This window comes from Rhipicephalus microplus, chromosome X (genome assembly GCF_043290135.1).
Source record: "Rhipicephalus microplus isolate Deutch F79 chromosome X, USDA_Rmic, whole genome shotgun sequence".
Lineage (NCBI taxonomy): Eukaryota > Metazoa > Arthropoda > Arachnida > Ixodida > Ixodidae > Rhipicephalus > Rhipicephalus microplus.
This window is the reverse complement of record NC_134710.1, coordinates 302,841,832-302,867,957: the sequence shown is the minus strand read 5'-3', so window position 1 is coordinate 302,867,957 and position 26,126 is coordinate 302,841,832. Positions and strand designations below refer to the sequence as shown.

Here is a 26,126-nt window from a genome sequence, read left to right as displayed (position 1 = left end):
CACAACATCAAATAAACGTTTTGTTCAATCTCTCCAGACGCAAGACTATCGTCTTTCGACGACATTTGCAGATTAACATGCAGATACGGCGCCTTTTTTTTCTTTCTTCAGATTTCTCAGAAAGTTACCCACCAGTGGCATATTCAATGTGATTCAACCAAAGAGCGCAATATTTATAGCACTCACTCCCATCGGGGCACACAAAATAAATTAGAGAAAACTTATGGCTGATTACCAGCAAAAAACAAACGACAACGCTAGTAGGTGAAAGCAGAGAACGTGTTTTTCACGTAAGTGATTGACGCGAATATTTTTGCCCTTTTCCAACTTGTTCGCGCTATGAAGGCACAAGTCGTTTAATGATCGAGCGAACAGCCAGTCGTTTCTTTGAACGCGACTGAGTACTCGCATTACCTCATAGCGCAATATATTCCATTTCCCTAGATTGAAACGGTCCATTATCTCTACTGTACTTACAGAAATAGGGCAATGCTTTTTCTTCGTGCGCGTAGTCGGCAACACGGTACAGACAACCGCTAGCGACCAATCCTTACTCGATCTTTTTTTTCCTTTGCTTTCTTTAACTCCCAACGTCCCTTCCAAGCAAAGCCTCCGACCAGACGGCCGCACAACCCGTACAGTATCGGTCGGGCCGTGCGCGCTATCGAACGGCGTGCGCACCGAAGAAGGCGGGACAGCGCGGCCCTGTCTTCGTGGGGCGACGCTCACTTGCACGCGCAATAACCCCGTCGCGACTGGCGGCGGCACAGTCGCCGCGCGGCTCTTGACGTCAGAGCGGGCACGCGAATGGATCTCATTTCCAGGGGGTATTACGACGTGCACGGGGAGCACCAGGGGGATCAATGACGACATCGTCCCCACCCGGGTCCTTTCTCGCCGCGTCGCTCGTCCGAGTTACTGACCGGCCATGGGTCACGCCAAACGCAGCGCTTGCTTATTCTTCCTTCTAATCCCCCTACTTCATTCCATCTCCTAGTTTGTTTCTTGGCTTGCCTCTTGATGTCGCGCGCTTCTTCGTGTCTTTTTTTTTTTTTTTCGGATGTCGCATGCACCCTTCAGCCGTCGCATCAAGCGGCGTTCGATATTTGCGAGCCGCGCCGTCTTTGGGCACAGGGTTGTCATTCCGGCTCTGCCCTTTGGTGGCGGATCCTGCAGCATTACCCGCCGAATCGTTTAGCGGTGGCGCGGGGTGGGGTTCACTCTCTCCCCAACGCCCCTCGCGCTCATTTGTCGGCTTGCGCTAATACCTGGCAAGGGAAATGAGGATAGACGAGAAAACCACACGAGGGGGGCGAATTTGCTGGCTCAGAGTCGCTATACGCAACCGTCAACGCACGCAGGTCTCCATGCAAGCGCACACTTCCGTCGCGTTTTTTTTTTTTTTTTTTTTTTTTGCTGAATGGAAATTTAAACATGACATGATCATCAACAGACTGCTAAGCTTACGAGCCTGCACGGGAAAAAGGTACGGCTCAGTGGACAGAAAATAAGCTCACAATGAAGTCAAATGTCGACGCCGAATCGCTGAAGTTCAGTTTATTCCAGTACAATCTTTCACGCAAGGCCCGGCATCATGAAATCCTTCAAGAGTTTGGTACCTCGTGCACAATGCCGACGCGGTACGGTAAGTTCGTGCGCGTGTGAAAAAAGAAAAAGTAATCATTGTGTGAAAGTAAACATTCGACAGAAGTCTGTCTGGTTGAGTATGAAACTGGGTCGGTTCCGAAACGTCGGGTTTCTTCAAAACTTTTGGTTGGAGTCTAAATCATCTCCCAATCGATGTGTGGTGAGCTGCGTTGAAACGAGAATTTTTGAACACACCAAACGCAGAACTGTGTACATGTATATAGATTCTCCTTGTTTATAAATTATTATCTTCATCCTTACAACCAAGAGAAAAGGGGTAGCCGATGCCAAAAGAACGGTGGCGAATCCTTCATTTACTTTTTCTTTCAAAATTATATACATAACGAAGCAAAGCAAGTATGCCTGCATCCAACACACCAACGTTTCAATTCTTTTCGTTCCTTTAACGCTTAAAAAAAAAATCGTTGCACCTTTTCAGCTATATATACATATACGACACGACAGTGCTTGTGGACGTGCCTCCCGACCCCTGCAGGATATTAACACTGTATGTCAACTGCGCGCGCAGCTAGACACTACACGCGAGCTCCTGCACAAACAAGCAGTGTAATTGTCCTTTGCGCCACCGGTTTGCAGTGTCACGACGTTTAATACATCTAAAGACATGGGCTCACATATGGTGTATACGGCTAATAAAAATAATATTATTTGGGTTTAACTTCTCAAAACCAGGATATTATTATGAGGGACGCCGTAGTGGAGGGCTCCGGGAATTTTGATCATTTGGTGTTTTTTAACGTGCGCTGACATTGCACAGTACGTGCACCTCAACCATTTCGCCTCCATTGAAATGCGACCGCCGCGGCTGGAATCGAACCCACGACCTTCAGGTCCACAGACGTGCACCGTAACCGCTACAGCACCGCGGTGGACAATGAGTACGGCTAAATCTTTATTAAAATTAAATTAAAATATTGTCGCGTGATACACAACGCAAGCGGTACACTACATCTCTTTTTCTTTATTTTTTGTCGTGCAGAACAAAACCCCCAAAGGAATAAAAGATCAATTTCGGCATGCCACTGGTTACAGATTTTTCGCAGTTTTTCATACACGAATTGCCTGCCCTTGTGGTTCAGCCTTGAGGATCATTTCTTGTGAACACCCCGAACCGACCTGCCGTTGTATCAGTGGTCGCGAAGTCATTATTGTATTTTTAAAGCTACCCGTTTAAAGTCGGTGTGTTAGCATTGTGTTCTTTACAAACGTTCGAAATAGGTCACTGTGGAACTTTTTCAGAGTTTTCACGTCCCAGAATAAGGACATGATTATGAGACAGGCTGTAGTGGAGGGCTCCCGAAATTTCGACTATCTGATTGAGGTTCTTTCTCGTGCACCTAAAATTACTAAGCAAACAGGCCTTTACCACTTGGCATCTATCAAAATGCGAACGCCGCGGTCGATCGCGCACCTTTCGGATCAGCAGTGAAACATCATAGCCAATAAACCACCGCTGTGGATGAACTCATTCCTTTAGTAAGACGGGTGGTCGCTCTTGACAAAAGTGTGAAAATAATATTTTGCCACCGGCAATTATTGCTTCGAATCACCTAAACCGACTTACGAGAGCGATAGAAAACGACGCAGAACACCCCTCTGACTGTAGTTCAAAGCTTCGAACCGAGGTCGCTGCATACCTCTGTACTGTCTGTTCTATGTCATTCATCATAATCGACGCCACTCTCATTCTTTCTGAGCTTTGTGTTTCTCGTGTGACGAAGGAAAAAAAAAAGCTGTCCTCATCGAAGGTGTTGCCGTGCCAGCATTAGCCGATACTGTAGCTGTGGTGTCCGTGTTGAATGAAGCGATGTGCTGCAAGGTAAATTATTGTGTATACCGATTGTTGTAGTAGTAAATTTTGCGCTAAATGCAGCTCGACTGCTTGGAAGCCCGAGGAATTAGTTGTGCAGCATGGTCAAACCAGCTATTCCCGTTCGTAGAGTTCCCACTGGTTCGTTTACGGAACCACCGTTGACGTCGATATTATTTGCGGTAAGCATGCTGGGTTCCCCCCCCCCCCCCTGCCCGAAAAGTGTTTTATAGGGAGATTCGGAAACTCGGAGTGCGACATGCGTGTTACTTTCTGATGCTGTCTATGGACTTGCTTCTTGTTACGGCTCTTGAGATGCGTGTAGTCTGTCGTGAGTTCCACCAGGTTCTCTCTATCTCTTTAACTGTAGCGATGAATTAAGGCGCCGGAGAAGTGCTGGTAGGGGGGGGGGGGGGCAATCGCGCGCTTGACGAGGTGGCGACGACGCCCTCTCTTGCCCGGTGTGGATGTCAGCCTCAAGTTTACGAAGCATTTGTAGCGATCTCAAGTTAACTGTAGCTTTCATTATTTGTGTTATTATATTACTTTAGACTCTGTTCGTTTGTTTTAACCCGGTTTAGATCATTGCTCACCTTGTTTCACCCCCCTCCCCCCAATGTTTAGAATTAACCACCTAATTTTTAGCATGAACCGGTCACGTATGAGAAGTAAGCAAGAACGACAAGCCGGACCTCTAAAATGCGACGCACTTAAAGTATGTTTCAGCCTCCACAGGAGATCCAACGAATGTGCGAGTTATATAGCGAGTCTAAGCTCTAAATGAAAGTCGTGTCACCTTTAATATGTAACGATTTCTGTGTCTGGATATTGTTCCTTTCATATGTTTCGGTATTTAGAGCTAACGTCCACCTGAGCATATTTTTAAAAAAGGTTTATGAACCTTCCAGATACTAATACCGTCTCCACTCACTTTAATATGTTACTTCTCATCGCAGTACACATACGTAGATTTATACAATAGGTCTAGAAACACCGTATCAATTCTTTCAATACTACTGGTTCACTATACGATGTCCAAGAGGTACTCTAAACTTCTAAGCTAAGACTGGCTGTGAAGAAATAAGCGAAAACCAGCTCTGCCCAGACATATTTTGTCAAATCATCGCAAAGCGCCCTTTAAACACGACTTTGATCGTTAACGGGAGACGCTAAAGCCGACTAAAACCTGTCCCAAAATAACTACGAATAGCAACTGTTGAAACCGGCTTCATAGTAAAAAAATAATGATGATACTATTTGTATCAGAGAAAAAGTAAGCATGTCTGCCTTGTGGTCTCATTTTTACCTAAACGTCAAAACAGGTTATCTCGACCAGTCAGTCACATTTGTTATTGCCAGATAAAAAGGGTGAAGACTGCTTGATTTTTTTTTATTTTCATGGTTGCGACAATGCGACGCTTTTAAATATACCATATCTTTTCGCGTATATCTCGCTCCTGCACATAACGCGCACCCCTTACTACAATTCTCTGAAACAAAAATGTTAAGCGAAAATTCTCCGCATATTCTTGTGAAGTTTTCCTACTTGCAGTACTTTAAAGTTGTGCCATGAAGCCAACTTACGCACTAAAGTTTGTGTTTATTTGCACTTCAGCTTCAGTGCCGAACTTCCTGTATTTCTGTGAATTATACACACAAAAAAAACTGCACCAAATATTATCTCAACATTGTGAGAACATTTAAAATTGCTGCGCACTCTAACATGGACAGCTCTTGGCCTAGTTCTACACCTAATAGCGTACCTAATACCGTACGCTAAATGTCTGGAAATTTGTGGTCTGATATAGCTATCCACAATATATCAAAAAAGCTTAAACGTTTAATTATTTTAAGCGATATTGGCATTACGCTGTAACTCATTTTACTTCACTTTTTTATTTCGCTTCGCAATCGCTCTGTGAATCCGTGAAAATATTAGCGTTAATGGTGTAAATGTATATATTATTGAGCCATCGAAGTGGCCCCGCCATCAGCTTTGTTAGATATTTCTGTAACTGTACTTAATCTACAGGCAGAAGAGGGTTGACAGCGTCACTCATGGCTATCGCTTAGTACCGATTTCGTCGGTGCGCGAAGCTCTGTAGCAAATCATTACATACCCGGCGAACAATCAGAATAAGAAAAACTCGATCAGGTATGCGCCACGAGAATTGCGAAGCCCTACTAACCAGTAGAACTGAAATTAAACTTTTTCGTGGCTTGAAACTTTGTATTTTCCGTAAAAAATTTCGGCAGATACCACAACCTCGGGAATCAATGTTATGCGAAGCATGCGGAGGAAAGGTGACCGTGTTGTAATCTTTTCACTGAGCGAAACGTTACTAAATGAGGCTAAATATATGTAGAAAAGTTTCCTGCAAATACATATCTTGAACAGAGGCATGTTTACTGTTGCGTAACGATGCTAACAGCAACATGGGTATTAGTAACACCAGAAACAGTAAGCTGATATGTAGCGCCTGTACCAGCGAGGATGGCGGCCCTCGACACTGCTTGATTAATAAGTTTCATTGAATGGAACTTCTCTACAATAGTCGTTAACCCGACGTGACGACTGTATGACAAGAGGACGTATGTACTGTTTATAAGATTGGATAGCCATCATTGCATCCTCAATTGACGTTTCATGAACATCACGGTCTACTTCAAAAGCAGTTCCTGGACCTGGCGTGGTTCCGTGGTGGAATACTTGATTTCCACGCAGAATGCTGGGATTCAATTCTTGCTGAGACCACAATTTTTATTCTATCTGTTCGTTGGTATCAACGCTGCCGATGCCAGATTTCAGGGTTGAAGCTCCTTAGGGCCTACCTTGCTGGCGTTCATCACGCTCCACAAAACTCAAACCGAAACTAAACACCAGCACAACAAAAAATGAAAACATATGTGTGAACAGCCAACTTTATGGGTAATCAACTTATACAACAACACAATAAGTTATCACCCGCGCCGTCCGTTCGTCCGACCACCTATTGTCCTTCCGTTCATCCGTGCATCCATCCAGCCGTTCATTTGTCCGTTCGTCCGTGCGTGCATACGCACACTTGTCCGTCCTTCCGTTCATCCGTCTGTCCGTCCTTGAGACTAGCCGGTGACTGACTTGAACGTAGACATTATGGACCTTTGGATTTATAGCTTTGCCCACTTGTCGTCCTTCACTTCGTAGAGATTCACTGATTTTTCTTAACGCTCTCGGATAAAAATTACCGACGTCTCTTCGAAACGTTCCTTGTTTGATATAAGCTGTCAATAGGTATCGTTGCATTGCACTTAGCTGCAGTTGATCTTAACCCAACGTGACGACTGTATTGTATGAGTACATATGTAACGTTTATAAAATTGGATAGCCATCACTGCATCCCCAGTTCACGATTTACTAACATTACGGTCTCTATCAAAAGCAGTTAAAAGACCTGGCGTCACTCTATAGTAGAATACTTGGTTGCGACGCAGTATGGTGGGGTTCAATTTTTGCTGAGACGCTGACAGCCTTTTTTTTTAAATTCGCCGGGTCAACGCAACTGATGTCAGCTTTTTCTTAACTCTCGGCGCGTTAAAGGTACCCATGCGTCTTCTCGCCGTTCCTCGGTATATAGGAAGTGTTGAACCCGCATACCAGTGGCACATACCCACCTGTGGTTATGTGCCACTGTATGGCGGAAAGTTTTTGACGACGTCACGACGAGATTATGACGTTATTCATGTCATGGCCAGTGAGTCATATTCGTCAAGCCATCTTACCCTCCTATAAGAATTCTGGTTTACCCCAAGTTACAGGGGTGATCACGACAGCACCCAGACGTAAGCGGATAGATAGATAGATAGATAGATAGATAGATAGATAGATAGATAGATAGATAGATAGATAGATAGATAGATAGATAGATAGATAGATAGATAGATAGATAGATAGATAGATAGATAGATAGATAGATAGATAGATAGATAGATAGATAGATAGATAGATAGATAGATAGATAGATAGATAGATAGATAGATAGATAGATAGATAGATAGATAGATAGATAGATAGATAGATAGATAGATAGATAGATAGATAGATAGATAGATAGATAGATAGATAGATAGATAGATAGATAGATAGATAGATAGATGCCCAAATTGCAGCACGAGTGCGCCAATGCGCCCGGCATAAGATGTAATAACTTTGATTGGCAAAGAATAAGTACAAAGATAGGAAAAGAAAGAGAAAAATACAGAGATAGGAAGAAAGAGAGAAGTGGAGAGAAATAAAAGAATTACACGCATTTAATACTTTTTTTTACTCTTTCTGGGACGATTCGATCAATCATAGTTAAAATTGGTCCCACGTTTTAGGCTTTATTTTGACAGGTATATTCATCCATATTCATCTATATTCACGTCCGTGTTATGTTTGTTATTGCACCCTAGTGTGTACTCAATACAGTAAAATTTTGAAATGGTATATAATCCATGTTTTTACCATTACAATAAACTATGTGCATTTTTAAAGCATCATTCTCATTTCACTTCTCTTGTTTTCTTTAAATACTTTGGTTGTCATCATGTGCAAGCACAGCGCAGCTAATATTTTAAATCTTTTAAATCGTAATCTTCAACGACTAGGACTTCTTTTCGCGTGCCATTGATTCTGTTTTAAATCATCTTTCGTATCATTTTACACTTGACTGATGTGTTTTCATTCCTCAATATATAGATTCAGTAGTTGTTCTTGCCACTATGGCTTCAATATAATACCAATCAGGAACATTAGAATCCAATGATGATGATAATAATAGTGGTGGCATCGACGACAAAATTTGAGCAGAAGCGGAAGGTTGACAGGATTGTTTTTCTTGCGTTCTCTCTACTCACACGCCTACCGCCCAGCAAGCTTCTCTGTATTGCGGCCAAGCACGCTTGCTGAACTACAGAGGAGGTCAGCGCAGTTTTCCAATCAAATCAACTAGAATTAATTTTCCTTTTTCATATGCATTTTGGAAGGCCTTGTTGGGAAAAACTGTGTAAGTATCATGAAATGACTCAAAGACCAGACAGTAAAGCATTACAGCAATCAGTGTGCGTACAGCTACATTATCCATGTAATCCTTGTATACGCAAAAGAAAAAAAGAAAATCGCGGCCGATTTCGTGCAACGCCTCATTGAATAATGACTAAATCATACGAGTTACGCAAGAGTATTTACTTACTATACCATGTCTAAGCAATGCTTGTTTGCTACGTGGTAAGCCAAGTCGTCCGAAAAATCAATTCCGTCTCAGCGGCCCATAAGCTTCATGGTTAACCTCCCATGGTGGTCTAGATGTTATTGTGCTCGACTTCTGACCCGAACGTAGCGAGATCGAATGCCGACCGCAGAAACAAATTACGGTCGCAGAAATCCACAGAAACAAAACGTAAGTGGCATTGATTTCTAACTGATTTATTGTGAGAAGTTATAGAGTAAATGTGTGGGGACCAATAATGCCTCTACGTTATGTTAATGGTGTCATATTACCCACTTGAGATTACTAATAAGACTATTTGAAGATGAGTGTACACGCAAACTGCGAACTCTGGAATAGGAGAGTGCTTCAATATGATGTCATAAACGTGGCCGCTAGAGCCACCAATGATTCATGGAAAGATGTCTCAAAAACCGATTAAAAAATAATTACAGAAACTTCCAACCCGAAGCTGCATTCTTAAATAACGAACAATACGGAAGCCGGAAACACGTATATTAAAATACTTGGTCGTCCGTTTTGTAACATCTCATAGAGTGTTCATGCTGTCGCAATAATCAATAAAGTTTCAAAACCACTCGGGATGATTAAAAATAATTTGTATACTGCTAATAAATCTACACACAAAACTTCTTTCATACATAATTTTAGTTCGCTCAAGAATAGAATATGCCACGCTTTTTCAAACTCTATTCAGTCATGCCTAATTTACAAATTTGAGGCCGTCAAAAATAACGTAGCTCCATTTGCCGTAGGAAAATACTCACGCGTCTACTGTGTAGCTGCTATCAAGTCATCCCTGAAGATACCCACACTAGGAAAACAAACGCTTGTCGCGCTGCCCTCGCAATACCATGGCTATTACTTTGGCAGTTCCTAGTTTTCACTTTCATGGAGTGGCCCTGCCACGGTGGTCTAGTGGCCAAGGTGCTCGGCTGCAGAACCGCAGATCGGGGGATCAAATCCTGGCTGCGCCGGCTGCATTTCCGATGGAGGCGAAAGCGCTGTACGCCCGTGTGCTCAGATTTGGGTGCTCGTTAAATAACCTCATGGGTCGAAATCTCTGGAGTCCTCCACTACGGCGTCTCTCAGAATCATGTGGTGTTTTTGGGACGTTAAACCACACATATCTATCTATCTATCTATCTATCTATCTATCTATCTATCTATCTATCTATCTATCTATCTATCTATCTATCTATCACTTTCACGGAGCTAGCCAACCCGTTGCATTTTCCCATTCTCGAATCAAGCATATAAAATGCCTCCAATGATTGCGCGTACTCACTGGCTTCGTTAATTCGCCATTATTTCTTGTACTCGATTATTTCAACAAACTTCCGAGCGATGTTGTACAGTTGCGCAGCACGATCTATCAGTGAATGAATTGAAGCACAATTTCAATGTTTAGATGTAGGTTTTCTTTTCCACCATTTCTGTTTAGATTTTTTTGTGGAGTTACACTTTTTTATAGAACCTGCATTTATTAAAATCATTGTTCTTAAAACATGTATAAGGTGACGTCATATCGCAATTTGTTTTTCTTTCTAACGGTCGCAGTAACATACGAATGGTATTTCTTATTAAGTTGCATCACATTTTATTTTATGATCATGTTCTCATTCCACACGTAGTACGTTTTTTTGTCTATATGTGTGGTTTGTTAATGTAAACTTATTGTCTTGCAACCAGCCATTGCTTGATGTCACAAAGTCTTGTGAGGAAGATATGATAAGATCTTATTGCACTGGGAGTTTGCGCAGACAGCTGCACAACTCTGACGGCGAATGTTTGCTTAGGCAGTCGCTGTGATTGCTGTCGCAGTGAAGACCCAAGACTGTCATTGTTTTCGAGATATCCGACCCCAGAATCTGCTGAAGATATGCACCGGCGTTGCAGGTAATATCGTCCCGAATCACAACACGCAGCTTTTATGTTTTTTTTTCTTTTCCGTATTGTTAATTTTTGGGTACCGTTCTGTATTATTATTTTATTTTTCGCTGCAGAACTTTGTGATATGGAGTAGCCGAGGCAATAGGCACCTCAACCTCTCCACAGCAAAACAGTTAAAACAGAGCAGAACAGAACTGAACAGAGACGCCCCTAATTGTTACGCAAATACATTGGTACGCAAACACATTACATAATGCATTTCAAGAACTGGCATCTCGAAAGTAGTGCATGCCTATATGAAGTGAAAATTTCATGACGATGAGCTAACTGTCTTCATATTACATCATCCTCCCACTGCTGATGCATGTACAATGGCACTATAGTGCGCGCATAGCTTCTGTTTTTGCGTAAAGCGCTCGTTGATAGATTCATTATGTGTGCTCGCTTAGCTGTTCCCCATCGTATTTGGAATTTATGCATGGCCTGCTTTGTAAAGGCGCGTACATGCCCATAACTCCTCACCTGATGAAAAGTTCATGTACACTTTTTGTATTTTGCTGTACAGTGGAATACAGGCTGCAAGGTTTCTTCGGTGTCTTCAGAATTACGCCTTGTTGCACAGGGCATTTGTAGTGGGACTTCGATAGCGGCATAAATGTATCCTATTGGGCATTCAGTGCAATCATAAGTCGTTCTGGCTTGCACACATGATAAGTGCGCGCATTTTTTTTTCCTACGTTAACACCGTGAGCAGTGTGAGAGCCAAGGAACACGCCAACTCGTGGTAAATGGGCTCAAACCAGAAGCGTGGTGATTCGTGGCGGCCGCTTTCGAGAATAATATTAGAAAGGGCGCCTTTTTTTCCCTAAATTCCGCTAGCGAGAATAAGGTAGATATGGCAAACAGAGCACGGCAGAGTGATGTACGTAACTCCTCGCGAAATGCCGCCTTCTATTGTGTGCGTGCGTGTGTGTGTGTTTGTGTGTGTTGTGTGTTTCTGCAACAAATAAAAACTAAATACTGTAAACTATTGGTTCAAAAAATCTCATGCTCTTTGCTGCGCGTGAGTGCAACAGGTGCAACAATACAAAACCGTTATTAACAATGATTGCTCGAGTTTTATGACCCCAAACCATGATATGATTATGAGGGACGCCGTTGTGGAGGGCTCCGCAAACCTTGCGCAACTGCTGTTCTTAAACGTGCCCCTTTCTCGGAATACACGGGTCTCTTGTTGTTATTTATTGTTATATATTTGTTATTTGTTGTTAATGTTATATATTTGTAGTTGTTGCTTGCGCAATATATTTTGCACGTCGTTTAAAACAGACGTTTTGTTAAGGAGTGATAAATGTTCGAAAAAAAGCTTAAGCCCATTCACTTTATCTTTGGAATTCTTTTTTTTTTTTTGACGTCTCTATGCGAGTATTTCTGAAATTGGGGTTTGAGGCTAGCCGCCAAACGCTCACTTGCCTCCGCTAATATTGTCTACAATAGTAAGTTTTTGCAATAATAGCTGCATTGCGCAACTCGAGTTAACATATCACTTTAGTGCATTCCAGAATGGTAGAAAAACTACGCGCTTTTCAAAGCAAGATTATATATAAATATAAATATATATATATATATATATATATATATATATATATATATATATATATATATATATATATATATATATATATATATATATAGAAATTGAAGGGAAGGCACGACAGGTCCGGGTATTTTCTATATTGAATGAACTTGCAGATAGCACATTTGAAAAGGAAATTGTATTTACTAACGTTTCGGCCGTGGCACGGCCGAAACGTTAGTAAATACAAATTCCTTTTCAAATGTGCTATCTGCAAGTTTATTCTATATATATATATATATATATATATATATATATATATATATATATATATATATATATATATATATATATATATATATATATATATATATATATATATATATATATATATATATATATATATATATATATATATATATAGTGAACTAGGTTCGGATCTTGCCCACGGCAAGTTATCTTTTCACCCACTTTTCTTTCTTCTTATTTACATTACAATCGGCCTAATAACTTCCCCTATACTTTCCTTGGCGTTATTGTCTGTTAGATGTCATTAATATTGTGTAAACACAAAAAAACGAGCCCTTAAGTTAGACTTGTTTCTCCTATTCATTAACGAGGGTCTAGTACTGGCAGACTTGGTGCCTTTAGGTTGTATACGAGGGACTATTGGTCAGCTGCCAGTTAGTAATAAGTTCACGTGCTACGTGACGCCTAACAGGCTCATAAAGAGTGTGTCACACTCGCAGCCATGGCTACTAGTGGTGCTGACTGACACTCCTAAGTTTAAATTGACATAGATACCCATTAAAGTGGCTGGGGGGGTGGCTGTCGTGGTAGCTCAGTGGTAGAGCATCGAACGCGTTGATTCGAAGGTCGCAGGTTCGGATCCTGCCCACGACAAGTTATCTTTTTACACACTTTTCTTTCTTCTTATTTACATTACAATTGGCCTAATAATTTCCCCTATACTTTCCTTTGCATTATTGTCTGTTAGATCTCATTAATATTGTGTAAACACGAAAAAAACGAGCCCTTAAGTATACACTTGTTTCTCCTATATATATATATATATATATATATATATATATATATATATATATATATATATATATATATATATATATATATATGTGTGTGTGTGTGTGTGTGTGTGTGTGTGTGTGTGTGTGTGTGTGTGTGTGTGTGTGTGTGTGTTCAAGCTTTCTAGAAAATACTCAACTTGATTACATATCATTTATAGTACATCTAATTGAGGCTATCCCGAGATTTTAAGCAAGTAAGCAAGTACAAAACGAAAGAGACACAACCCAACAAGCGAAGACATCTAGAGCCTGCGTTCTCGCCAATGTGTCTACTAAAACAACTTTTACTCGCACACTGCCCATATATAGTCAAGCTGGCAAGAACACAAAACAGTGGTGTCACCGAATTAGGTGAACACGAAAGCACACCAGCCACCAATATGGACAAATAGATATCTGGGGCACTGTTGACGCAGGATCTCCTTATTATAAATACTTCCACAGAGTAACTGATGCGGCAAGCTACTGAGCGAAAAGCTTGTCCGTTATCAGTGGCTGTTTAACTGTTCCAGACTACGAGACATAGGCGACCACAACGCCCGATAAGCACCTGACACACACTGGCATATGTGCTAATAATAAGATGGACAGTATGTTGCCGATACTTAAGCTCAGTCAAGCTGTAGCTGAATTAATTAGTCGCTGATGTGATGACACATTATAGTAGTGATACGGCAGGTTTCCTCAAAACAAAATACACTAGGATAAGGAGCTGCGTTATTTCAAGTGATTTAACTTTGATTGATTTGTGGGGTTTAACGTCCCAAAACTACTATATGATTATGAGAGACGCCGTAGTGGAGGGCTTCGGAAATTTCGACCACCTGGGGTTCTTTAACGTGCACCCAAATCTGAGCACACGGGCCTACAACATTGCCGCCTCCATAAGCGATTTAACTTTGTCAACGCGCTTGAAGCACAAGAGCTGTATTGTTAAGCACTTAAAAACCATCGTCTTTTCTTTAAAGATACCTCCACGGCGTAGAATAGTAGTGTAACCAATTCGGTAGCGTAATTTTCATATTCGGCCATTCTTGTTACACGGGTCCTTTAGTTGGGTGAAAAATCATAGGGCTTACCGTCTATATACCCATTTAAATCTCACTTCTGTCATTTTGTCACAAACGCTTAAACTCCTCGATTGCGTTGATTATGTATATAACGGTATACAACTGGTGAGACACAGAGCGAAAATATTTCTGATGCTACATTTTAAGCTGAAAATTGCAATAGTGCATGCGGTAAAACTGCTAAAATGAGCTGAATTTCTTCACTTCGTGATCGTTTTGTTTATCATGAACGCGATCACACAGATTCCTTATTTCGCGAATGTTGAAGCACTCATAAAATGTGTCTAAGGCATTCCTCAATTGCAATTCCAGTGCATTGGGACAAACGGAAAATAGCGAAGGTTCGATTATACTGAGAAGGAATGAGTGAAATGGCTGAGCAGTCAACTGGATATTACTGTTAGACATCTTTGTTGATCGTATAGTTTCTGTATAGTCGGTGACCCCTACACCTCAATACGTGCTACGCACTATCGCGCAGAAATCAGCGCGTCGGTACGAAGACCTGTACAAGCAGCCCACGCACAACGGGCGAGGTGAGTTCAACTCGGAAACCCAAAAGTACGGCCGAAGGCTCGCCCGAAACGCCCGATTTTCGAATATAACAGTACAACTTTGCGTTTAAACGGAGTTTCGCATGTTTGACCAGATAACTTCTTCATCTAGTGCAGGGTAGCAAATTGCGTATTCATCTTCCAATCAACCTCCCCGCTCATCGCATCTAATTCTCTCTCCCTCAAGTTGTTGGCAAGTGACAATCGTCAAGTTACTGGCAGACAGCTACAGGCCATCTCATCTCGCATTCAGTTTATGGTTGGTCGACTCCATAGGAGCTCCTAACAAAGAGCTCCTATGGCTCTTTGTTAGGAGCTTCTATCCGTTTATGTTTTCTCTCGTTAGGAGAAAACATAAACGGACTGGTTTGTCCGGTTATGCGTGCTCTTCTCCATCTTGGTCAATGATGCGCGCGTCAGTTTGAATAGACTCGTAAATACTCACACCACGTGTAATTTTATGTAACAATATGCTACCATTAATTCCCGTGCTGACTGAAGCGCCAAGAGTTGGAGTTTCCATAGACACAAGCGCCAAATTTCCCTCTAGTGTGTAATTATGAGACTATATGCCTCCTTTTTAAAAGCAAGGCCGGCTATCGTATACATCCTTCTCCGCCAGCAAAATGAAACCGCACTTAAGCGTTCTTGTGAGTCCGCCGTGGTGGAGCAGGGGCTATGGTGCTCGGCTGCAGACCCAAAGGTCGCGAGTTCGATCCCGGGCGCGGCAGTGGCATTTCGATGGAGGCAAAATGGTAGAGACCCGTGTACTGTGTGACGTGAGTGCACGCTAAATAACACCAGGTGGTCCAAATTTCCGGAGCCCTCCACTACACGGCGTCTCTCATAATCCTATCTTGGTTTTGGTACGTAAATGCCCACGTATTATTATTATTATTTAGTGTTCGTGTAAGCACGGCATTATCGCAGCTTTCACCGACTGAAAACAAAACCTCTTTATCCTGCTCACTTAACTACGAATCCTCTAAATGTATGCTAAACCGAGTGGTTGTCCGGATCTTCACTGCACTAGGGAGGAGCTTTCTCGCGAAAGCGAGCATGAGGCGTCCCAAATCCACAACAGAGCGAAGTCTGTGCGCGGGTGCACGCATATCGTCGCAGTATATTTGCGCGGTCGGCTTGCTGGCTAGAGACCGAGAATGATGGCGGCCCTTTGGCCTTGCTCCGGACGCGTGGCTTCTTTCCTAGAAGAGATCGCCCCCACTGCTACCACCGGACGCCTGCTGGATGGGAGCGAGCGGAGATGGGCCATCAGCGGTGCGGTCGAGAAGAGGGGTGAAGGCGCGTTCTGTCCCATATCGCCATCTGGCCAGGTGGCCGCGCTCGGCCACCTGCCCCAACTCCTCCCTGGATAGCGACCCCGCACACCCTCATCCCCCTTCCTCCTCGCAACGACGCCTCATGCGCGCGCCTGGGGACCGCGAAAAAGGCGGCAAAGCAAGCGTTAAAAGGTGAGTTTGGAGGGTGGACAATCACGTGGCACCCTGCTCGGTGGCGCAAGCTGGCGCTGGTGATCGAGTGATATCCGTACATTTAGCGTCCGGCGCAACCTGCTGCCTTGCAGACTTGGGAGAGAACCAAGCCAGCCTGGAGGGACACGCAAAAGCGTACTTGTCTTGCAAGACGGCGATGCGTAACGCTGAATGGAAGATGGAACGTGCGATTAAAACGTTGGCCGTGCTTTTGTGGCAGTAGCGTTGTTCCGCATGCTAAGCATTATTTCAACATCTTTTATATTTCTTCTTTCACTGCATGGTTTAGAGAAGTATTAAGACATTATTGCGAGACTACCTCTCTTCGTGCGTTTCCTGCTACTTCCTAAATTCACAAAAAAAACTGATTAAAAAAGAAAAAAAGAAGAAGAAGAAGAAAAAGACAGATGTTTGTTTACGATGAGACGTCTATTGACTGCTGATATCATCGCCATCACTTTTCACCGTCCCATTGTTTCTGTTCTCTGCGGCACACTACGTGGTGTGTTGCTTACCTAGTGATGGGTGTAAGTGGAAAACTTAACTACACCAAGGCCCATCTGTAAACCTCTGGCCACACCTCCAGTCACTTGTAAACATTGAGAAAAACTAGAATTACACTCTCCAAAAACATAAAAGGGACGATGGCTTTGCATTCAATGTCCGTAATTATCTTTTTATACATTTGTAATGAGCAAATGTTATGTGAGCGAGATTAATTAACGGTAGAGGTAAATAATCAAACAGCGCCTAGTGAGGTTCTGACGAGCACGTTTGCAAGAATCGCTGCTTAAGCTCAGATTAACGCTGTTTGTGCGCAGCGTTCATGCTGACAAAGTGGTGCACAGTGCCAGCAAAGCGAGAACTGAAACGCAGTTTGTGGGAACGAGAACTGAGACATATACTCCAAACGCACGAGTCACTATGACCAAACTCTTCAACCAATTAGTTTAGTGCCGTATAACGCCCATGTGCGCATTTACTGGACATGCACGAAGCTATTGGAGCCGACTACGCTGACATTTCTTTTTAGTGGCGAGGGTTGCCTCTTTCGCTGTCTCTAATGGTTCTATGAAAACAGACACAGGGTATTAAAAAAAAAAGGTCATTTCCTGGCTGCACACGATTTCACCTTACATGCGCTTTGAACGTTTTCCAACGTCTATGGTCTGTTGATTACGCCCTGTGGGTGTCGTTGATACGTGCCTGAAGGACGACTTATGTGCCGCCCATATCAACGTACAGGTGTTGGGTGCTTCGGCTGCCGAGAGGCGCTAGGAAAGTACAAAGGACCACGTAGCGTCTGCATGCAATACATGCCCCACGCTGACGACGTTCAGCGTCGCTGGTGACTTGTCCATCCGCAATATGGCGCTCTGTGTGTGTAACAAGAATAAATGATCTCAACACTTGTTCTTCACCGGAATATTTCTATCCTTTCAGTTTACACCTGTTTACGATTAAATTTTCCTTCGTTCGGTGTTTGCTGTAGCACCTTACTCCTCAAATATCAGCCAGTATACTCATTTGCGAAGCTCACTATTTTCCTTATATGGTGAACAACTTTTCTGAGATTTATTTCTTTCTTTTTCACAAATATGGTGGTTTTGGGACGTTAAACCCCACATATCAATCTTTCTTTTTCACAACATAGGTGCCCACGCCAGCATCCACCAGTACCATTTCTTCATAGTGTAACATAACTTTATCACTGCGAAAATACTGCACATAACCAAAATCACGTGCGCCACCCACGAAAAGGTATGAGCTCTTCAAATGCATCGAATATTACTACGCGAGTACAAAACAATTAAAGAATATGCGGTGGATGAATTAAGTACCCATCCGTGATATGTCATGTTCAACATCAAACAAACCCAAACATGTAGAGCAGAAACATACCTCCTATGTTTTTACTTTTGTTTGCAAGATCACTTCATTACAAGAACGCCTAATTGTTGATTTATTCAGATAAGGCAGTTATTGAAATTAAGAATGCTTCGCACTAGTGGTAATAAGCGTGAAGGAATGGTGCGGAGCAGGACAGCACTCTTCGTTTCTCTTCATTTTCTCCTTTTCTCGTTATCGTTTCTTTTTCTGTCTTTCTTCCTCCATTTAATTTTGTTTATTTACTTATCTTACTCTCTCGTTCTCTCTCTATTGCTTCCACTTGCTTCCTCACTCTTTCTCTGTCTTTCTGTTCATTTATGTTACTTTCTTTTTCTGCCTTTTTTTGCTTTCTTTTTCGCTATTTATCTTTCTCTCATTCTTGCTTTACTCTCTCCTCTGCTCATTTCCCAGCACCTCATTTTCCCATCTTTCCTCATCACCCTCATTTGCATTTCCGAACCTCTTTCTACATTATGCTACAGAAAACAATGCTGAGCTCCGCTCGCATGCTTGGATAGCCGCGTGGTTATGATCAACACTCGCCTCTGGATCGCGAGTTCGAATTCCACCTCACCAAAAAGATTTTGTTCCGTCAAATTTTGTTCTTTTTGTGTTTTTTTTTCATTCTTCCTTTCTCTCCTTCGTTCTCTCTCTGTTTTATTCTCTCACTGTACTCGTTGCCTCACTCGTCGGAGTTACTGCATTCTCCGCCGGAGAAATCTGTGCACGTCTTCTGAAAGCGAAGCAGAACATTAAGGCCGGAAAAGAAGACGAGAACGATGAAAGTACGTATCCGTTCATGATGGCGATGGTTTTCTGATCACTCTGCGCGGACTAACGGTCAGCTACAACGGCTTCGCTGTGAAAAGTAAAGAAAAATACAGGAATAAGCTCTCGTGTTGCTCGCCACAAGAATCCATTACATTTGGCTTTTTATACTGAGAATCACCGCTACATTCCGCTTCCACATAGCGACGCACCAAGATGTGTTGATTTATGAAGAGGCATAACTCGCTAGTAGCAGCATAGTGAGCTAGAGAGAGTTCACCCTGATAGTATCTGTCCTTTTCTTCCTCTTCCTTTTTACTAATTCCGGAAACCAATCCATAGCTAGGGGTAATTCCATGACCTAGCAAATTTATTATTTCACCATATATATTGTGGAGAACGATTATTTCTGCTCGTTCACCGGCCTTCATTAGCCTCTCTTATCCACACGACAGACGTCTTGTGACGAGTACTGCCGCGGTGGTACAGAGGCTTTGGTTCTCGGCTGCCGACCCGAAAGTCACTGCTTCAATCTCGACAACGACGGTCGCACTTCGATCGGATCGAAAGGCTAGCGGCCCGTATACTTGGATTCGGGTGTACGTTAACGAACCCGAAGTGGTCGAAACTTCCGGAGCCTTCAACTATGGCGTGTCTCATAATCATATCGTAGTTTTCTCATGCAAAAGGACGGCGTATTATTATTATTCTTTAAGTGACATGTATAGAGCGTGGGTGCACGCCTTGAATAACTTCAATTGCTAATCTCTGGGGAATGTTCGAGTATTATGCTTACGTTTCGCTGAGTACTGCGATGCCTTAAACCTCGCTAAAACCTTGTTTAAGCGGCCAAAGTGTCGTGATCACTTCCTTTTTACAACAGCTGCCCCATGCAAATCAGAGAGCGACGTGAATGCAGCCCTTCTCCGTATTTCCGAGAATACCTACGCTGGAAGGCAAAATTATTTTGCGGTGTTGTTGTTTTTTTTCTTTTTACCGTAGTGGACGAACAAGCCTAAATTTCAGTTCTTGTAAGCCAAGTTATTCCTTTGAGACATGGCTAAACTAATGATGGACGTGTCCATAGTCTAGCACCAAAAAAAAAAAAAAAATACGCGTGACTCATTGCGCAACGTTCGAGTTGCGGCACTCAGAGCGATGTGAGCCTGTTGCTGATAGCCCATTTCCAATTGCATACAAAGCAAGCTTCTCAAACAAAGGTAATTGAATTGAAGCGACCAACAAAGGTTTGGAAATCAAAGCAATCGAAACGTTAACACCTTCCCACGGTGTGTGTGTCCTTTGTGCGCACGTGCCCGACATCGCAAAACCCACATCTACGCTTCGGACTCGTGTATATAATGAGGGTGCCTTTATTGTGGTAAATACATTACCTGTAATAGCAATGGATTTAGAGAAACGCGTCATATTTGCACCGCACGTTCGCAGGAAGCTGTTCAGTCGACGTACGTTCTATAGATTGAACATAGTCAAAGAGTTTCGACAGATGTCCACTTACCTGTCTCCACTTGAACAACAACTCTATCGAAGAGCTAGTCTTCGTAAACGTGCTCACTAGCCCTCCTCCTTTTTTTCTCTCTCTCCCTCGAATTATCATCTTCAGGTTCCCAATCTTCAAAAGAAAGCGTCAAGTGCGGACAAAGAGAGAATGCTCAAGGAAAACTTCTTGTGGATTCTCTCTTATAGTGCTGTCGTATAGGTATGGTGGACTAAAGTTGGTGCGTCTTCTTACCCAGTTTGTAGTCGCTTAATTCGGCTCTTATCGATTATTTTCGCGTTAAACTACGTACGCATTTGGCACAGTGGTTTACATAAATCTTGTGAATATTGCTGGACAAGCTATTATTCACGCTTTGTTAGGACCAGTGGTTCACATATCTGTAGAGCTTAGTGTTGAGGCAGAGACGAGAACTGTGATGGGACAGTCTTCCATAAAAAGTCGTTATGTTCACGATTGCACCACAAAAGCGGCGCCGCGTATCACATCTATAATTTTGTACATTAAACTACCTACTGGGTATCGCAGTTTTTGCTTTAACGTGCAACGTGCAACGAAAGTGTTTTTGTTTTTCTCTATGTTTATTGTTAGTGATTAGCGCATCACGTTGAAGACGCTGTTGTTCTTATGTAGCTGGGATTGCACGCTACAATTTCCTGGTTCAGCAGCGGGCCAGAAACAATCAACTTCCACCATCTCGCGCAGTGTGCTCTTTTTTTTTCCCCCATGCCCGAAGCATCCGCGAATAAAAGTGGGTCATCCCACAGTGCAGCTGAATGGAGAACTTGCGGGCCATTTTTCAAGACAATGGAATCGCTCGGGTGCATTACCGTTCCTTTCTTCCCGGCGGCACGCGCCTTTCTTTCCCTATTACTTTTTTTTACTTTTTTGTTTGTGTGCGTGTTTGTGTGTGTGTGTGTGTGTGTGTGTGTGTGTGTGTGTGTGGGAGCGCAACCGAAACAATAACACAACTTGCACGTGCGTGAGCGCGCGTCATAATTCGCGCGAATCACCGACCCGCACAAAACTAACAACACATCGATTTTCGGGGGCAATGTGGCCTTTCCTTCGCTTCGGTGCGCACGTTATACGGCCGTTCCGGGCTGCTCTGCCGCTCGGCGTGCGATCGGGCGGCGTGTCACCGTGGTCTTAGAACGCTGGCCAGATCCCGCAGCTTCACATCGCGGGATCGGACTTGCGTTTTTGTTCCGTGATGAGCGCTGGAACGTTGGCGGCAACGCGGCGCGCGCGGAGATGGCGACCAACCACGGTGTTCTCCGGTGAAGCCCAACGCTCCCCGCCCCGCGCGGCGTTTCGGAACAAGGACTGGACCGAACAGCTCGCTGTGTGGTCATGCTTACCTTGGACGGAAGGTGCAGGACTACTCCTCCTCCTAGCGAGACCCCGGTCCTTGCCTGAAGAGCCGCTGCACGAACGTCGTACCGAGCCGCGCGATTATGCGAGCTCTCCGCCGGCGAGCTCCACAACAACGCACCACGTCTGAACGACTCCTGACTGCTTTTTTCACTGCAGTGGGCCGGCGGCACGCGAGCGAAGCAGCCTCTCTTGTGAGAGAGCCCTCTGGGCGTTTTCCGACGCCGCCGCAGCGAGTCGCTCACGTCGGCTCTCCTCTCTCTGCTCTTTTTTGACGTCAACGCTCCGCGCCGTGTCCTCAGAGATTAAAAAGCGAATTCGCTTAAAGTCTCGAAAGCCTTTCCAAACAGTAGCGTTCAGTTTACTCTACACGAGAGGGCGCGTGCAGCGTCGCGCTGAAAATTTCTCCGCACACCGTGCAGTACGCACATTGTTTTCGGGTTTCAACTTTGTTAGTGAGCCTAAAACGTTTTGGCCAAGATTTACGAGGAGACTGCTTCGAATGTTATGTATACTTTTCAAAGAGTAACGAAAACTCCATTTTCAACCTTGCACTCACCTCAATCTCTGAGCTTCCAAACCTCAAATGTACAAAAAAATTTGTTGAAAGTGAAATTTGGAGTCGTAACCTGTGGGAGCATGTGCTTTATACTTTCCTTCGCTCACTTTGGATTCACCCGGCATCGTACCATTCTGCTCGCCATGATCACGTGTACAAGGTCAGCGTACCTCGTCACAAAACCTTAGCATGTTCACAATCATTCTTCCCTAAGACGTCAATAGATTGGAATAACCTACCTGCATCATTAGTAAGCATCACCGACCCCACTCGATTTAAGAATGCACTAATAAACTCAGAATCGTGAACTGTACTAATCGGCGTAAGTGTTATTGACTGTTTAGTGTATTCTTTGTGATTCTAGTTCAGTTGCCTTTTAATATAGTGTACTCCTTGCATGCAAAACTTCATCATTATATTTATCTTCATGTTAAATGTGTTTACATAATCATGTATTTATATTGTTGTTCATCTGTATTTCCGCCCCTCCCCTGTATAATGTACAAATGTACCCGGAGAGTTTTACAAATAAAAAATAAAAATAAGAGTAGGCCCGTAACCAAGGAGAATGCGTTAGCTCCCTCCCCCCCCCCCCTCCTCTACCGAGACTCTGATTAGGAGTGGGGGGCTGCTTTGCTTTACCGAGAAAACATATTTTCAAGGCCTTCTAAGAGTGCCCATCCCACCCTTAAAAAAAAATATGCCTGGCAACGGGTTTGCCTAAGATTTTTGTTGTTTCAGAATAAGTCAGTCACGACCTGTTCTTTTCATTTCTTTTTCTCCCTCTTTTAGTCGCCCCGCCGCGGTGGTCTAGTGGCTAAGGTACTCGGCTGCTGACCCGCAGGGCGCGGGTTCGAATCCCGGCTGCGGCGGCTGCATTTCCGATGGAGGCGGAAATGTTGTAGGCCCGTGTGCTCAGATTTGGGTGCACGTTAAAGAACCCCAGGTGGTCTAAATTTTCGGAGCCCTTCACTACGGCGTCTCTCATAATCATATAGTGGTTTTGGGACGTTAAACCCCACATATCAATCAATCAATCCCTCTTTTAGTCAAAGAAATAAACTAGCGCACTATTTTCGTGCACAACAATATATCGGTGATGATGGAAGATTTATCTGAGATTTTTTTCGGGTATATTTTTTAAAGTTCTGTATTCTATGCAAGTAGTTTTTCATAAGATTTTTTTTTAGCTTCTGTGACCTATGCAAGTTTTCACGTGTGCGTTGCATGGATCATTGCAAGCGTTACACGCACAGCACCATTAGCAGCACAATAAGAACCTTTCTTCCCGTTTTAAATACCACGGGACATTGCCATTTGAAACCACGCGTTGCCATAGCACCTCACAGACTCAGTTTTCGCACGCACGCGTATCGATCACGTTCGGCCGCAGTACGGGACGGCCGAACCGCAGCAGCGCGCTGGTCGGCGCAGTGTCGGGTAGCACCATGTACCAAAAGGACAAGAGTCTCTTGTGCCGGCACAGCGCCTGCCCGCTGCCAAACAACCTCACCACTTGTACCGAGGGAGGGAAGATCAACCTAGCGTTCGTGGGAAAGACGGAGGTCACTATGCTCTTCCGGTCTCCCGACGGCAGCGTGCACCAGTCGCAAGTGGCTTGCAAAGACATCGGTGGCAGCCCCTGCACCGAACTCATGCAAGTGAAATGGGTCAAACTGGAGGACATTAAGACTCTGCTAGTGATCGCCTCGACACGAGCCTTCCAGATCTTCGAATGGGACGGTTCAGTGTTTCTCCACTGTCATCCCCTGCCCCAGGATCTGGATGCCACTGAGGAGACGTTCACGCGCGGAATAGGCACGTGTGGCCCCAGTCTGCTTTGCATCGGCACCAACGCTGGCACCATTCTGGCGCACCTAGTTTCGCGCGACTTGAACGTCACTTTCTGTCAACGGGCCACCGAGCACGCGCCGCACGCCATCGCCGACATCCACAGCCACGGTGAGATCATGGCGAGTGCCGACGACGGCGGCGGCATCTGTCTGTGGCGAGGAAAAACGGCTCTGAACCTGCTTCGCAAGCTGTCGCCGGTCGGCAGCAGCCCGTGCGTGAGCGTCCGCGTCTGGCACGACCTCGTCTTGGCGGGCTACGGTTCGGGCGAGCTGCGCGTGTTCAGCGCGTGCTCTTTTCAGCTCATGGCCGAGGCCACGGCACACGCCCGCTGGATCACGGCCATCGACGTCGCGCCGGACTCGGGGCTCGCCCTGTCCGTTGCCGAGGACTCTTACGTGCGCGTTTGGCAGCTGGACCGCGAGGGCGAGCACACCATCGACCACGTTCACGGGGAGAGCGTCGCGGACTCTATGCTCATGGGTTGCGCCTTTCTCACGCCCGATGGAAGCTCTTTCGCCGCAGTCGCTTACGACTCGGCCGAAGTGTTCATGTTCAAGAAATAAACACTCTCGATTAGTACTGAAAATTGTTTTTATGCTTGTGCTATCGTTTTCTTTCAGTTTTTTTTTTTCTATTATTAATGGCTTATACCCTCTTGGACAAGCCACGAGTCAGATTGAAATTCAATATAACTACTAAAATTCTAAGAGGACCATTAGTACTTTTTCTGTTAATGAAGTCAAGGAATACATAGGAGGCATTATTTTTGCTTTAATTAAGAATACTAATTATGCGATGATGGTAAAATAATTGGTGTAGACGAAAAGACTGAATTTCACCGCTTCAGCGTCATGCCTCTAATTTCAATATGTCACAACCACGTTGCTTCAATTACTTTCACGAATCTTCCCATGTTGATTCATCGGCTCGATTACAGCGCTGTATACAGTGCACTTCGTTTTTTTTTTTTACAGATGAATAGTTATTAGCTTTAAAGAGGACGCAATAGCGGGCCGGTTTGGATGGATGGATGGATGGATATGGCTGTACCCTTTAGATCGGGCGGTGGCTGGCGCCACCAAGCCGTAATACCTAATGAACCAAAAACTATATTTATTTTTTTTCTTAAAAAGTGAGTTTGAGGATTCGTACTTTGCAGTAAAGAGTTTAATTTTCACTCGTGCCTTGACTTTAGCCACCAATCAGATAACCTCCTTCTAGTTAAGTCTACCCGCTTAAAGTTTATTTTGCCCTCCCGGTCCCTAAACCCCAGTGCTTTGAAAAACTCTGCGCCATCATCCTGAACTATAGGGTGAAGCCCTTTACAGAACATTATCAAGTGTTCGGCAGTTTCTTCTTCCTCTCCACACGCACTGCATACTGTGTCTACCCCTTCGCATTTGGCCCGATATGTCTTGGTTCGCAGTACTCCCGTCCTGGCCTCAAACAGTAGAGAACTACCCCGAGTATTATCATAGATCCTTTCCTTGGCAATTTCCTGCTTAAAAGTTCGATAGATCTCTAGTGTGGACTTCTTAATCATGCCCATTCTCCACATGTCAGTTTCCGTTTCCTTCACTTTCTTCTTAATCGATAGTTCTTTTTGGTTTGGCCACCTGCTGTTTTCTAAGTATTTACCAGTCAACTTCCTGGTTCGCTTCCTCCATTTTGTATCCACATTCTTCATGTACAAGTAGCTGAAAACCTTCCTAGCCCAACGCTCTTCCCCCATTTCTCTCAATCAATTCTCAAATTTTATCTTGC

General features: G+C 43.9%; 2 protein-coding genes across 3 annotated transcripts in view; one reads left to right on the top strand and one right to left on the bottom strand.

Moving 5' to 3' along the window:
* The window catches only part of LOC119161340 (follistatin-related protein 5), a 434,331-nt gene extending 412,204 nt beyond the window's left edge, over positions 1-22,127 (bottom strand). For both annotated transcript variants that reach the window (XM_037413760.2, XM_037413761.2), the window contains exon 1: positions 21,937-22,127. The gene's annotated coding sequence lies outside the window, so the exon portion shown is untranslated. The remainder of the gene's footprint in view (positions 1-21,936) is intronic.
* A 1,739-nt stretch (positions 22,128-23,866) lies between these two features.
* LOC119162370 (WD repeat-containing protein 54) lies at positions 23,867-24,925 on the top strand. The gene has a single exon (XM_037414774.2). It carries the CDS (start codon positions 23,957-23,959, stop codon positions 24,923-24,925), a length of 969 nt encoding a protein of 322 aa, XP_037270671.2. The 5' UTR covers positions 23,867-23,956.
* The last annotated feature ends 1,201 nt before the right edge of the window (positions 24,926-26,126 follow it).

What these genes read in the sequence shown, in the direction of transcription:
- LOC119162370 (XM_037414774.2), top strand. Translation starts at nt 23,957, where the DNA reads ATGTACCAAAAGGACAAGAGTCTCTTGTGCCGGCACAGCGCCTGCCCG.